This window comes from Poecilia reticulata, chromosome 23, assembly GCF_904066995.2.
Source record: "Poecilia reticulata chromosome 23, P_reticulata-male-v2, whole genome shotgun sequence".
Lineage (NCBI taxonomy): Eukaryota > Metazoa > Chordata > Actinopteri > Cyprinodontiformes > Poeciliidae > Poecilia > Poecilia reticulata.
Window position 1 is genome coordinate 16828670 of NC_088852.1, and position 14492 is coordinate 16843161.

Here is a 14492-nt window from a genome sequence, read left to right on the forward strand (position 1 = left end):
CACTCCTTTGATCGTTTATTATTGAGCGTTATTTGTAATTTATAATGCTCAAACTTCAAAAATATGAAAACTGCACCTTTTCTAACCTCCTGTTCTGTAGCTGTGCTGCAGCAGTAGCACGGAGATTCTGTAGTGATTCTGTCCTCTTAAAGAGAGCAGCTAATAGTTTTTTGTTTAAATCTCTGCTTGTTAAAGAAACGCCAATGTTCCCAACTAGCTATACATTAGACATCAGTTATCATCCTCCTCATGTTCCTATGTTACTATAAATCAGTCATCTGTACCTGGACATGTTTCCTTCCTGAATGCTGTAGCAGCATTGTCAGAACCGTTCTGTCCAACAGATGGTCCGCTTCTCTGGGCCCGGAAATGCTACAAGGACCCATTGAGCCCCACACTGGACCCTGTCCCAGTTAGAGGGACTTGGATGTAAAAAGGGGACAGCTAAGTAGGACGTGGATGTTCCACATCTAGCTGCTGCACTCTGTGTTCATTATCAGACATGCTAATGAGGAGGAACAGAGAGAGGGGAAGCTTCAGAGCTTCAGAATGAGAAGGGGAAAAAAAGGTTGTGTTTAAATATTCAGGATGAAACACTGTAAAAACAGCTGCAAAGTGAATTCAGCAAAAGTTTGTTGAGAGAGAAATTGATTATAAAAACCAAACCAATGAAGTTAATGGAGGAGCGGTGTGTGGATGTTTTAACGGAGTCTGCTGATGGAATGAAAACAGAAAGTCTGGGTTGTTCACACAGGAGGAATTCTGGGAGGGAAGAGATGGCGGAGAGGTATGCGAAAATAGATGAAGGTTGAGTGGCGAGGAAAGTAGGACAGATTAAATCACGCAAAAGAATCTGGAGAAGATGTACACGAGTTAAAGAGCAGCGCTGAGATAAGCTGCTGCCTGCTGAAAACCTCAGGAGGAAGAGGAGACGAAACCAAAGAGGAAACAAGATTGGAAGAGACATATGGAAGAAAAAAAAACAAACAAAAAAGTAAAGATGTTCTTAAGTTTGATTTTCCATTTTTGATCAGTCATTTTTCTAAAATAACAGCAATCAGTCTTGTTCATTAGATTTTCGATGTTGGATTAAATTGTTGCAAAAATACAGGAATTCTGACAGTTATGAATTGATTTTTGAAACAATAGGTGAGCAGAGCTTATTGAGTAAAACGGATTAATTTTAAACATAAAGCTTGAATTATAAAGGCAACTCTGTTATTGAGTTAGAAGGAAGAAAAACTACTCAGGCTTATCTAAATAATCTATAAAATAAGCTTTTCTGTTTGCTTTTTTTGTCAGATTCACATGTTTCAGATCATTAAACAAGTTTTAATGTCAGACTGAGATTTTCTGAGTAAATAAACAAAGCTGTTTTCAAATTATTATTTTTTTTCAAAAGTCAGAATTCTGAGGGTAAAGTTAAAGTTCTACAACTACATGATTTTATTAAGGGAAAATAAATAAAATGATTCAGCAATTAAAGAAATTGAGACTGATGGGATTTTCCGATGCCAAAAACACTGTCCTGATGATAATTTAGGAATAATAATAAGAGACTGAAATGGGCTTTTTATCGATGAAACCTGATCCAAAACTGAAAACAAAAGAAGCATTAGTAAAGCCCCGCCTGCAGTATTCCAGTTATTTTTCAAAAGGAAACATGTGTTCCCTATGACAAAAAAAAAAAAAAATCTGCCCACATGGATTGTGAAATTAAATCCAAAATGTTTAAATGCTGTTGCTGGGTGGCGATAACTTAAGCATGCCTCAGAATGTGGAGGACAGGAATCCTGTGTGTGTTTTCTTTCAGGTTAGTTGCTTTTCTCCTTCTGCTCATGTTTAGGTTTAGTAAAGTCAAAACATAGTGACACGCATGAGAAAAAAAGCTGATAAATACCAACCTTATTGTTTTTAATTGGTGTATTTAAAAATTTTTGAGCAAACCATTCAAGAAAAAACATTACATGTTTAAAAAAAAACACAATTGTGTTTTATTGACTTTTTTATCATCATGACTGGTGGTATCTTGATGGATTCACTGATTTTATAGAAGAATCTAAACGTTCACATGCGTTTCTGTGGTTTTTGCACAAAGCTGATTAAATATGACTTATCAAATGGGCAAAAGAAAAGAGAATAAAGGAACAAAAGCCATTTTTTTCCTGCTCTGATTGCAAACCTAGCAGGAAATTCTCTTATTTGGCTCCTTTCCTGCTCCTCTCCTCCCACACCTTTCTCTGCACACTCAACAAAACCCCTGCATGGAAATATTGTCTGATTCAGACCTTTTCCTCTTACTGATTTTTTTTATTTTATTTTTTTAAATGGAGGTCATTTCAGCAAACTAAAGTGGCAATTATATACTACGTCGAACAGTCGTGGTACATCGTCTACTTTCTTTTAGGAAACAGCGGAATGGAGTGGAAAAGGTAGAAATGTTTTGATCATAGCGGGAGGTGGCAGAAGTTTTAATATTTAATCTATGATAATATAGATGTTCAAAATTTAATCTCCCATTTAAATCTGATTCCTTCTCTGAGCATCACGTTTGATGACAGACTTCATGGTTGGAGGCGCTGACACATTGATGACAGAGCTGCTCAGCCATAGCCACTCATTAACTGTGTATATATATACGTGTGTGTGAATGGAGGAGAGGGTGGGCATGGGGCTTGTACATACACGCATTTTCTCCAGCTGGGTTTCAGTAGTGGTGGGAGTTTTATTGCCTGGAAGGAAATGGAGCAGGCTGTGGTTTCTCGACGTAGCCCTGGAAGGAGGACTTTCAGCTCCATGTTCGTTTGATAAACGTTACTGTGTCGAACAGCGAGGCATTGAGTGAATGTTTGAGGTGGGAAAACGCCTGCTATGAAATCTCTCTTTAACTAAATGCAAAGCCTTAGAAAAACTGCAGCAAAACTTGAGGCAAATGGTGCTCTGTCGCTGAAAGTGAGAGCTTAAACGGTTTGTGTCCAGGGTGTGCGGGGTCTGCAGAGAGGTCATCTACACTTTTTTCCTGACCCTAGACTTGAACATCTCCTGAATGGAGAGTTCTAGAAATCAGAAGTGATCCAGGACTTCCAGAGTGTTTCCAGAAGTCAACCGTCTTTATTGGACTGAGCTCCCAGGCGGTTCTGATCAGACCACTGGACCAGCTGATCCACCTCCCACCTGTATGCAGACTCACCTCTGTCCTGGATCAGACTAATAGCTGGGGTCATATGCAAACTCAAGGAGTTCCACAGACTGGTCTCCTGAGGTTTCGTCATTTGTGCAGAGAGAGATTAGTGGGCCGAAAACGCACCCCTGGGGAACGCCAGTGCTGAGTGTTGTGCATCAGAAGATCTTCCTTAATGAAGATAATGATTTGCATATCCATGACTGCCTTCTTTAAGTGTAATAAGGAAATGACTCAGAGGTCCTTTCTCTCAAACACCACATAATACTGTGATGTTTGGACCTTCAAAGGCCAGGATTAGCTGCAATAGAGAAGCTAATTCTCTAAACTTGCTCAGCTGCAGTCAGAGCAACAATTTTTTAAAACGACTGACTTTGTGTCAATCAAGGCTGGAGGAGAACCTGAGTTTATGAAAGCCACCAGTAGATGTGCAGGAGTACCACAGAGTTTTAGGATGCATTCACTCTGTTTAGTCCACTTTAATCCCACTCTAGTCTGTTTGCCTCGAAAGTCCGGTTTGTTTGGGGACGTCTCAATGCACAATGAAACTCTGATGTGGACCAAAAAAGCAAACCAATCTGCCTACAAACCTCAATCTCAGTTCAGTTGAAGTAAACTCTGGTGCCGTTTAAATGTATGTGTGAATGCCAACCTGACCAAAGACCACTCCAAAAGCAGGAAGTAGACTGCAGCACAGGGCATTCTGGGAAAATGCAACCAAAACAAATGTGCAAGTCTGGAGCTAGCAAGACAAATGGTTTGAGATCTTTCAGAAAGAGAAATCCTACAACCACTAAAATCTGACACTACTCCATTTTTGTTTACATTTTGTGAAGAAGGGAGTTGCGTCCACGTCATTATGTCGATTTCTTCAGTGGTTCCTGGTGCAGCGCCCCCACAGGTTATAGGGTAAACAAGTTTTTCAAAGGGTTTGATTCATTTGACACAGATGAGTGTAAAAGTGAACTGCAGCAGCTGGAAATGTAACAACGGTCCGGTTTTTAGTCCTCAGTTGAACAGAGTCTACCAGACTATCAATGTGTGAAAACACCCAACCTGAAGCAGATCTGATTCATACTAAGAGACTCTCAATAAATTTTATTTTAAATAACTGTGTGGTTGGTTTATTTTTCTCCATCCAGACATCGTCCATGAGAACCTGAAGATGGGTTCTGACGGGGAAAGTGACCAGGCTTCAGGAACATCTTCAGACGAGGTCCAGTCCCCGACGGGCGTCTGTCTGAGGAACAGAGTTCACCGCCGGATCTCCATGGAGGTGAGACCCTGTCACACACACACATGCGCACACACACACACACACACACACACACTGCAGTGGGCTAAGAGGGAGACAGGGCCGGTAACTGACTCCTCGGCTTTGGATGTGAGGATACTGATATCTGCGATGCTCCTTGGAGGATCTGGTAGAGAGACTGTATAATTTTTCTCCATGTCAGCTGTCACAGCTCAAGAGCAGACTGGAAAATTGTTTTTCTACCAAGTGGGCGTTTAAACACATGGCTGTCATCAGCTCTGATGCTGGAAACAAGCGCGGACCATTTTACTTCTGTGGTCAGCTTCAGCCATGTTAGATCTAATCGGTAACGTTTTGAGTTTTTTTTATCAAGCAGAAAATCCAGAGAACCACCCAGAGGTGTCAGATATGACGAATGGTCTTTTTTCCAGCTCAGCTGTAAGAACAAGAAGAGCTCCCATCTTGAATAAACCCTCTCTGGGTTTATGAACGCACATGCTGACCCTCAGCATCATTACGTTGCTCTGCCTGCTGGTGTGTTGTTCCTCTCTAGTGATTAAAGCAACCAGGTGAGGTGGTAAACCAGAAATGTGTGTGTTCCAGCAGCCACTTAGCCTGGAGGCGTACTGCCCCCTGCTGGCCAAGAAGAGAACACAACAAATCAAATCCCAGCACCTCTGATGCTAATGTGGGTTCTCGCTCACAACTACACACTGACCTATTTTTCACTTGTTTTGAATGCTGGGTGCAGAACAGAAGAGGAACTCAAGGATGTGGTAATGATCACTTGACCCAGCACCCCCCCCCCCCCCCCCCGCACACACACACACACACACACAATCAGCAACACATTGGGTCTGTTATGTGGAAGTAACAAAAAAACAGTGTTTTGTAATTTTGTTCAGAACACACAAAGTTTGTCCTTATTGTCCTTACTCAAAAATATAGAAACTAAACCAAAACAATTTTACTAATTTGCAAAAAGCTAATTTCTTACTTCTTCATTTGTGCCTCATAAAATGACTACATCAGAAATGTGATGTTAATATAGAGCAGTTTATTTCCTGTTCTTGTTTTTTTTTATTTTCTTTTTTATACTGAACTTTCATGATTCAGAGTAGGAATACAAAATATATCAGCACCAAATATTAGTCTTTTTTTAAATCATATTGATATTGGTCCGATAAATAGAACTGGGCCGATATTAACAGCAATTCACAACTTTTTTTTCTTGAGATTGGTCATTTGATGGTGATGCAGAGCAGCATTATGCGTAGTTTCATTGAAGTAGAGAAGCAGTGGTGAAGTCAGCAGTGCGGATGTTTTTTTTTTTCTTCAAATATTGAAGAGCCAAAAACGAAATGTTAATATATCAGCCCCAATACTCTTATCTGTGCCCGTCTACTTCAGACCATAAAAATCTTTCCAAACCAACGTGGCCCAATGAGGAAAAGTAATCAATCCCTTGTTAAATCATGAATTAACTTGAACTAACCACATTAAAGTATAATTTAACTTTCCACCAGCAATCCTGACCCATAAGTAATATGTCCCATACATGAAGTAGACTTTGTTTGTTTTCAGAAAATACCCAGTCCTAGTCTGTTGATTACATTTGTGATGATGGAACAGAAAAGGCTGTTTTTCTTGCTACACCTACTAAACAGCTGGTAGAATGGGGGTTTAATGGTTGTCATGGAGACATTCAGAGTCCAAAAATAGTTGGTAATGACAGAAATAAAGCCAGATCAAAACATCTTCCTATTATTTAACTGTGAGTAAGTTGGTGGAAACTTCTGTAATAAATTGTATAGACCGGACTTCAAATATTCTGAGCGTCATTATTCTTCAGCCAGATGAAAGTGTTGCCTCAGTTTCAGAGAGCTCAGGTTCTGCTGGTGAGACGTTCAGAGAGTTTTCTCTCTCTGAGTTGTTAGTTGTCACGCCTCCTGGTGTTTAGCTTTGATCCTGAGGAGAAGCTGAAACTTCTAGACAGGAACGGCCCTGCTGCCTTCAGATGACAAGGTGTGTGCGTGTGTGTGTGTGTGATTATAAAGTAAGTCTTTTTAAGCTTCTGCAGCAGTCATGCTAGCACAAGCTGTCCTGTATTTTTACCTGATGGACCTCATCTGTCATCGGAAGTAGAGAGAGTTATTTCAGACGTTGTGTGGGTGGACTCAGAGTTCCATCTTCTCCTAGCAGTATTCACACCCCTTAACTATCATGTTGTAGCAGCAAACATCTGTGAAAATGGACGTTGCTGTTCTCATGAAGTGAACTGATGTTTAAGTATAAACATTTGACCCCCTGTGCTTTCAGGACCTGAACAAGCGTCTGTCGCTGCCTGCTGACATCCGCATCCCAGACGGCTACCTGGAGAAGCTGCAGCTCAGCAGTCCGCCCTTCGACCAGCCGCTGAGCCGCCGCTCCCGCCGCGCCTCGCTGGTCAGTTCCAGCCTCCTCCCCCTGCACTCGCACGCTCATTAGAGAGGTTCCCTCTGGGCTGGTTTCCACGGCAACTGGCCCAGCGAGAGGCAAAGAGTCCCAGTCGCTCGCCTCCGACTTCCATCAGATCAGATTATGAAACTCTGCTGGGGGAGATCATATTGCTTTGTTGCAGATTCGCTAATAAAAAATGTGACAGCACTTATTAAGAAGCAATAAATGACTCAATAAATCAGTTAGCATCATCATTCTCTGCAATGTCAACATGCAAGTTGCGACTTGCATGTTGACATTGCCAGTAGGATGTGGGTTATCACTAGTATGTTGACTAACAGTGACTTACTTCACTCAGTATTCTAACATTAGTGTATAAGCTAATATTTGCCAAAATGTTAAGGTTACCTTAAATGGGGTAGGTAGCATATGGGGCATCACCAGAATGACGTACTCTATTTAGTATGATAAACATAGCAAATATTTCAAGAATTAGCAAAATTGCTTATTTTATCTGTCAGGCTAATGTTAGCATGGAGGCAATCACTAGCATGTAGAGTGACTAGCATGTTGACACTGCCAGTCGGATGTGAGTTATCACTAGTATGTTGACCAACTCCACTCTGTGTGCAAACATTAGTGCATAAGCCAATACTAGCCAGCGAACTAGATAATGAACTGTCACAAAGTATAAATCAGGTTTTTGCTTTGAGTTAAATGTGTTTTATATTATATTCACCACCAATGACAAAAAAAAAAACATTTTCACTTTTCTGCCAAATTCACCAAATGCACAATTCTTAAGTAGTAAGTAGTATAAAATAAGAAGTATTTCAAAAGTGCAGAAAAAACCTCATGTTTTTTTTGTTTTTTTTTTAACAATAGCAATGTTTGTTGTTAATCTGTTGCTAAGAGATGAGTGCGTTTTCTGGTAACCAAGTGCCACGAAGCAAACGTCCGATTTTTACTTTTGCAAAATTTACCTAGTGCAAATCTCTTATGTCTAAGCAGTATTTCAAGAGAGTTTGTTTTTTAAACAATAATATTACTTATTAATTTGGTGTTAAGAAATTAAAGAAATTAGCATTTATGCTAACATTAGCATTTTTGCTCATTTTAGCTTGCACACTAATTTTATCATACTGAATCGAGTAAGTCCTTGTCACTCAACATGCTTGTGACTCTCCACAAGCTATTGAGTGCATGGTTGCTCACTTTAGCATTGATGCTACTTTTTAGCATCAGAAAGCTGGGTCCCTACCGCAGGCCCCGTTTAAATTTCTTCTGAAATGTTCTAGTTATTATTACTCCATTGAGTCTGATAAACATAGCTAATAAATCAGAAACCAGCTAAAATGCTTATTTTTTCATCAGGCTAGTGTTAGCTTGGGGGCTATTACCAGTATGTTGAAACTACCAGTAGCTAAATTCTTTTTGAAAATGCCACATTCAGCACCTGATGAATCATTTTCTTGTCGTTCTCTCCAGTCTGAAATTGGCTTTGGGAAGCTGGAGACGTACATCAAGCTGGACAAGCTTGGAGAGGTGAGGAAACCTTGAAGTAGCATTAGAGGAAGAGGTGCTAGCATACGCACACCTCACATGTCACCGTTTGTTCCCTGGAATCATTAAAACCCTGCTGTCATGTTTAGGGGACGTACGCCACGGTGTTTAAGGGACGCAGTAAGCTGACGGACAACCTGGTGGCGCTGAAGGAGATCCGCCTGGAGCACGAGGAAGGAGCTCCCTGCACCGCCATCAGAGAAGGTGACCCTCACACCGTTCATGTAGAGCTGAGGCTCGGCTGGCGTACTGCTGCAGTCTGATGAACCATCATAACAATACTGTTGGCACTATTCCTTTGGCAAAAGGTTGTCTTTCCTTTATGTCCTCACATCCTCACTTGTGTCCATCTTTCTCAATTAGATCCTTTCTTCAATAATTTCTTCCTTGTGTCCTTCCATCCTCACTCTTTTATTCCCTTCCCTAATTCTCTGTCTTTGCGTTTTCCTTTCCTTTCTTCTGTCCCTTTTTCTCTCTTATCTCCTCCCTTCTGCTTCTTTGTTCATTCTGTTTTTCTTTCAAGCACTTCTTCTATCGTTTATTTCTTTCTGTCCTTCCTTCCTTACTTTATATCTCCTTTCCATATGTCCTTTCTTCTTTCCTTCTTCTCCTTCCATCCTTCCTTCATCTCAGTCACTGGTTTCTCTTGGTGTACGCCCAGCCTGCCTGTTCTACACGTACTCCATAAATTCATTGAATGTTTGGATTTTATATTTTCGAATATAAAGTACTTGGAAGCCTTGGAAAAGTTTTGAATGTTTGCAGAAAACATTTGCAGTGCTTAACTGCTACAAGTGGAATATTCCCAAGGCCATAATTTCCCAGTGAACACAGGAAGTGTATCCCTTAATGACCTGTTTGTTGTTTCATCGTCGTCTTCTGTTTCTCTGCAGTGTCACTTCTAAAAGACTTGAAACACGCCAACATCGTGACGTTACACGACATCGTGCACACGGACAAGAGCCTCACACTCGTCTTTGAGTATTTGGTAAGCATGATGTCACACCAAGAGGAACCCGACATGTTGCTCCATCCTTAGTTCTTTATTGTGTCGATGATTTTAAAGACATTAAAAATATTTCCACCCATGTATGCTTTAATTGGGGTTTTCCTTGAAAAACCAAAAGCAATCATCCAACTTGTGCTTTTTTATTTATTTAGTTTTTAGTTGTTAAATTGTCGCTCGTTTCTACTATTTATTTATTTATTCATTTGATGTTTCCAGTCTTCTGTAGGTTAAAGCCACTTTCTGTTTACTTTTCATCAATATACATTGTTCTCTGAATAAAACAGACGATGATTAACTATTCATGGCAGTCATGGTATTTGTGGTATGATCTCCTCCTGTAGGATAAAGATCTGAAGCAGTACATGGACGACTGTGGAAACATCATGAGCATGCACAACGTGAAGGTGAGCATACCATTAATAGTCGACTTGAACAAATGATAGATGAACTGCAGAACTGAAGAAACACTGCAATATCAGACACAGATGCCAGCAATGCAAAAACATGGCTTTATTGATAAAAAATAAAAAAGTTTAATTGAACCACAATACACATAAAACATGATGACACATAAAGCATTTAATTTATAATTAAATAAAACGGTAGTAAAAGATTACACTGACTAATAATCAGTTGATTAAAATCAAGTTAAACTGAATTAAGCTAAGTTAATTTGGGTCAATATAAGGCTGAGTTCCTAAAGTTCAAGTAGCAGTCACGCTAAGCCAGCTGCCTTCAGGTTCTCAGGAAGAATGTTGAGGCAGTAATAAATGAACGATGCCTCATCATGAGTTTTAGATTTGACTTTTGGCTTCTAACAACGGGAGGCCTCTCAGGAAGGAATTGGGGGATTTGCATGGTGGAAAGTGATTACATAGGCTGGATTGGACCAGTGAGACCTTTAAAATCCAATGGAAGCACCTTAACATCAATTTTATGAAACGGAATATTGGTAGAAGTGCTTTATGATCTTTGCAGTTGAGTTTTGTATTGATTGTAGTTGAGCTATGCTCTTCTTAGGAAGCTCTAATAGCTAAGCATTGTAATAGTCTGTGTTATTCAAGTATGGATTATAATATCTGAATTGTGTGGTTGCTCAGAAGGGTCAACAAAATGCATAATCCACAACGCAACAGCAAAAAAAAAAAAAAAAGCCACAAAGGAAGCTACTCTAAAACGGAAGTGATGATAATCCACCGCTAAGATAACTTCCATTTTGGTGAGATTCCGTTTCAGCATAATTCCGTTTTAGCAAAAACCTGATTATGAAAAACTTGCTAGGATAACTTTTGATTAGCATCACTTCTGTTTTAGCATAAACCCTGTTTTTGTATAAATTTCATTTTAGTTTAAATTCTGGCATTTAACAGAATTGCTGATAGACTCTCTAGCGTAGCGTTGTTGTGTTATGGCTTTTGCATTTCGCTGATCTCTTTGGGCCGAGAGAGAGAGAGAGAGAGAGAGAGAGAGATTCGGATGATGAAACATTTCGACATAGATTTTAAATGTAAGGTTAAAAAAAATTTCATATTATCATTATTATCATTCAATTCAACATTCTAAAATTTGCAAAGTTGCTCAGATGACAGTAAATTCATTAGATCCTGAAATGTGCGTTTCCAGATCTTTCTGTTCCAGATTTTACGAGGGCTGTCTTACTGTCACAAACGGAAAGTTCTCCACAGGGACCTGAAGCCACAGAACCTCCTAATCAACGAAAGAGGGGAACTGAAGCTGGCTGATTTTGGTAAGAGGAACCTCAACAGCTCATGTTTCTTGTAGTCTGTGTGAAAGGGAGAGTGCTGATAACAGGAAGGCAAAATTTCTTTTAGCTTAAATTGGCTGAAAAATCAGCTCCAAAACTGCTAAATGCAGGAGACCGTTTCCGATGGAAACGCTCCGGCTCCAGGCTGCTGATATGTGCCGACGCTCTGCAGGTCTGGCGAGGGCGAAGTCCGTCCCCACCAAGACGTACTCCAACGAGGTGGTGACTCTCTGGTACCGGCCTCCCGATGTCCTCCTGGGATCCTCGGAGTACTCCACACAGATCGACATGTGGTAAATCTCCCATCATGCCCCTCTTCATCAGTTTCACCCATGGTGACAGTGAAGCAGACGGAGTCAGATATATATCTAAACCCAGAGAAACATCCGACCATGCGGTGCTTTTTCCTTCCTCCTCTTCCTGCTCTCACCATGTTGCCTTGGTGACATTTCTCCAGCCCGCTGTTGTTCTGCCAGCTGATTGTCTGTTTGCTCTGCAGGGGTGTGGGCTGTATATTCTACGAGATGGCTGCAGGTCGGCCTCTGTTCCCCGGCTCCACTGTGGAGGATGAGCTCCATCTCATTTTCAGGCTGCTGGGTGAGGATCCCATCCTGAACGCGATTGTCATGGTAACGCTATCTGGTAGCCATCTGACTGTGTCTGATTGGACTGTTACTACTTCAGGCACGCCCACAGAGGAGAACTGGCCAGGAATCTCCACCATTGAAGAGTTTAAATCCTACAACTTCCCCAAATACAAACCGCAGCCGCTGATCAATCACGCACCCAGGTACACGCTTCTTCTTCTTGTTCTTCTTCTTCTTTGTCTTCTTATTCTTCTTCTTCTGTGCTCGTTTATTTCTTGTTATGCACCCCCTGGCTGGTTTGAATGCGTCCAGTGATGTTGTGCATTTCTGAGTGTGTGTTTGGCCATTTCAGGCAGGAAATCCTGCCCAACATTAGAGCTGGCTGTGCGCTTCCTTCCTCCCATGAGTCCTCCACATTCCCATCAGCCCTTTCTGCTGGTTGATACTGAGCTCTTGCTCTTCTCTTCTCCTTCAGGCTGGACAGCGACGGTATTGAGCTGCTGCTGGCGTTCCTCAGAGTAAGTGTCAACCAACGCACAAGCGCACACGTCTGGGACTAGGATTCATTTAGTAGAAGGTTGTCACGTTAAAGCCACAAATAAGATGCTTAGTTTTTAGTCCTCCGTCAGGATATCTGAAGGTAAATAGTTGTTTAACTGTGAAATTAAAAATGTTGAAGCTTTTTTCAGAGGCTGAGTCTGAAAAGTATTTGAATACAAGTAGTAGTGCATCATTAATCAACTAGCCAATACATTTTCCCAAATTTCCTTTAACAATATATTCACCCCACTATTGCCATCTTAGCAACTTTTTCAATATTTTTATCAATTTTAAGATAAAAAAAAAAAATCAGTCAGTGATCGGCCAGAGAACTGAACATATTTATTGGCGCCCCTTTACGTGTAGAAATCCTTCTATAAATTCTTCTTTTATTGTAGTAGAGTCTTAACATTTTTACGTCCATGATGTGGTTACTTCCTGGTCAAATTGCAGGAACTGTATGGGTTAATAATGAAAAATGGACTTTAGAGTTCATTTAGTCAGTAGAGATGTAACAAAATATCTGGCGGCTCAGTTACCTTCTGCTAATAAGATAACATGTTATTTTATTTCAAGGAATTATTCATGCCATTTTCTCTAAAAAGTAAAAATGCGCCAATATAAAATCTGGAACATGAATATAGATTAATTATAAATTATAGGTTTGGTTTTTCTGAAATGTTCAGTTCAAATTTCTAAAGAAATAAAAGATGCATTTACTTGAAGTCATTCTATACATCTCTGCTAAAGGTGCTAATTAGTGTTGAGGGTGCCATAGTTGATTCCCCACCAGATCCCAGTTTCCTGTTGACACATCAGTTATCTAGATTTAATCATGTTGGATCTGAATTCAGTCAGTACCACATGCAGACAGCAGGGGGTGCAGTTATTCACCCTTAGGAATCCACATGCGCTTACTCTGCTGTGTTTCACCACTTTGACTCATAATGTGAGTGAATGTGAATCATTCACATTTCTCTACTATTGTTGGACTTTTGTGTCTCTTCAGTACGAGTCCAAGGCGAGGATTTCAGCTGATGAGGCGATGAAACATTCCTACTTCAGGCAGCTTGGGATGAGAGTCCACACACTGCCTGAAAGTGAGCACACACACATATATACACACACACACAAGCCCTGTGCAATCCCAGCTGCTGTCTGCTCTCCTCAAGCCTTCCTGCATTATTCGTTTTTTGATTTCCTGTCCCACGTTGTGTTAAGTTAGCTGTCACCTGTGTTTTAGCTACCTAAATGTGTTGCATTGAGCTAGCTGTTTCTTGCGTTTCAGCTAGCTAAATCTGTTGCATTAAGCTAGCTGTCTCGTGTTTCAGTTAGCTAAACATGTTTGTTTAGCTGTCTCCTGTGTTTCAGTTAGCGCAATGTGTTGCATTAAGCTAGTTCAGTCCCTGTCTCTCTAGCTAAATGTGTTGCTAGGTGTCGGTCGTGTTCCAGCTAGCTAACATGTTTCTTTAAGCTCGCTGTCGCCTGTTTCAGCTAGCTATAGATTTTGTGTTAAGATAGCTGAGTATCTTTCTCTACTGTATTTCAGATGGCTAAATGTATTGCATTAAGCTAGCTGTGTGCTGTGTTTCAGCTAAAGTTATCAAGTTAAGCTAGCTGAGTTTCTGTCTCTCTCGTGTTTCAGGCGTGTCGATGTTCACGTTAAAAGAGCTGCAGCTTCAGAGGGACCCCGGCTACAGGAACTCTTCCTACCCCGAGTCAGGTGGGCCATGAACCTCATTTAATTTCCCATAATTCAAATGAAATCAAGTATCAGTTGAAACTCTTCTTGTATCTGAAATTTTCTGACTTTTAGCAACACCACCTCCAGTTTTCAACTCTAACATTTTAGTTTTCAAGCCAAATCAGAGATGTCTGACATCATCAGTAACTATCATTGGAGTTTCTTGTAGTTCTGATTATGATGGCCTACAGATAATGAAAACCCTAAATTCATTCTCTCAAAAAAATTTTAATATTATAAAAAAGTTCAATATTAGAAACTTATGGTGTCACTTTAAGACAACTGATTTTCTTAAGATTGAGTTTAAATGATCTTTAAGCCATAATCATCAAAAAATACAATAAATAATAGCTTAAAGTACTTTACTTTATATAACAGGTTTAAATTTGTGAAATGAGACCAAAAAATC

General features: G+C 40.3%; 1 protein-coding gene across 2 annotated transcripts in view; it reads left to right on the plus strand.

Annotated features, from left to right (window-relative positions):
* The window catches only part of cdk17 (cyclin dependent kinase 17), a 43428-nt gene that overhangs the window by 25388 nt on the left and 3548 nt on the right, over window positions 1-14492 (plus strand). The window contains exons 1-14 of one of the 2 annotated variants that reach the window (XM_008401463.3): window positions 1690-1813; window positions 4324-4457; window positions 6756-6881; window positions 8364-8420; window positions 8528-8642; window positions 9332-9426; window positions 9789-9851; window positions 11071-11194; window positions 11385-11505; window positions 11712-11809; window positions 11897-12002; window positions 12275-12317; window positions 13349-13439; window positions 13985-14062. In XM_008401463.3, the coding sequence (XP_008399685.1) occupies window positions 4347-4457; window positions 6756-6881; window positions 8364-8420; window positions 8528-8642; window positions 9332-9426; window positions 9789-9851; window positions 11071-11194; window positions 11385-11505; window positions 11712-11809; window positions 11897-12002; window positions 12275-12317; window positions 13349-13439; window positions 13985-14062 (1228 nt within the window). In that variant the 5' untranslated portion in view covers window positions 1690-1813; window positions 4324-4346. Of the gene's footprint in view, window positions 1-1689; window positions 1814-4323; window positions 4458-6755; window positions 6882-8363; window positions 8421-8527; window positions 8643-9331; window positions 9427-9788; window positions 9852-11070; window positions 11195-11384; window positions 11506-11711; window positions 11810-11896; window positions 12003-12274; window positions 12318-13348; window positions 13440-13984; window positions 14063-14492 lie in introns of those variants that run through there. The other variant, XM_008401462.3, reaches the window with a different exon arrangement.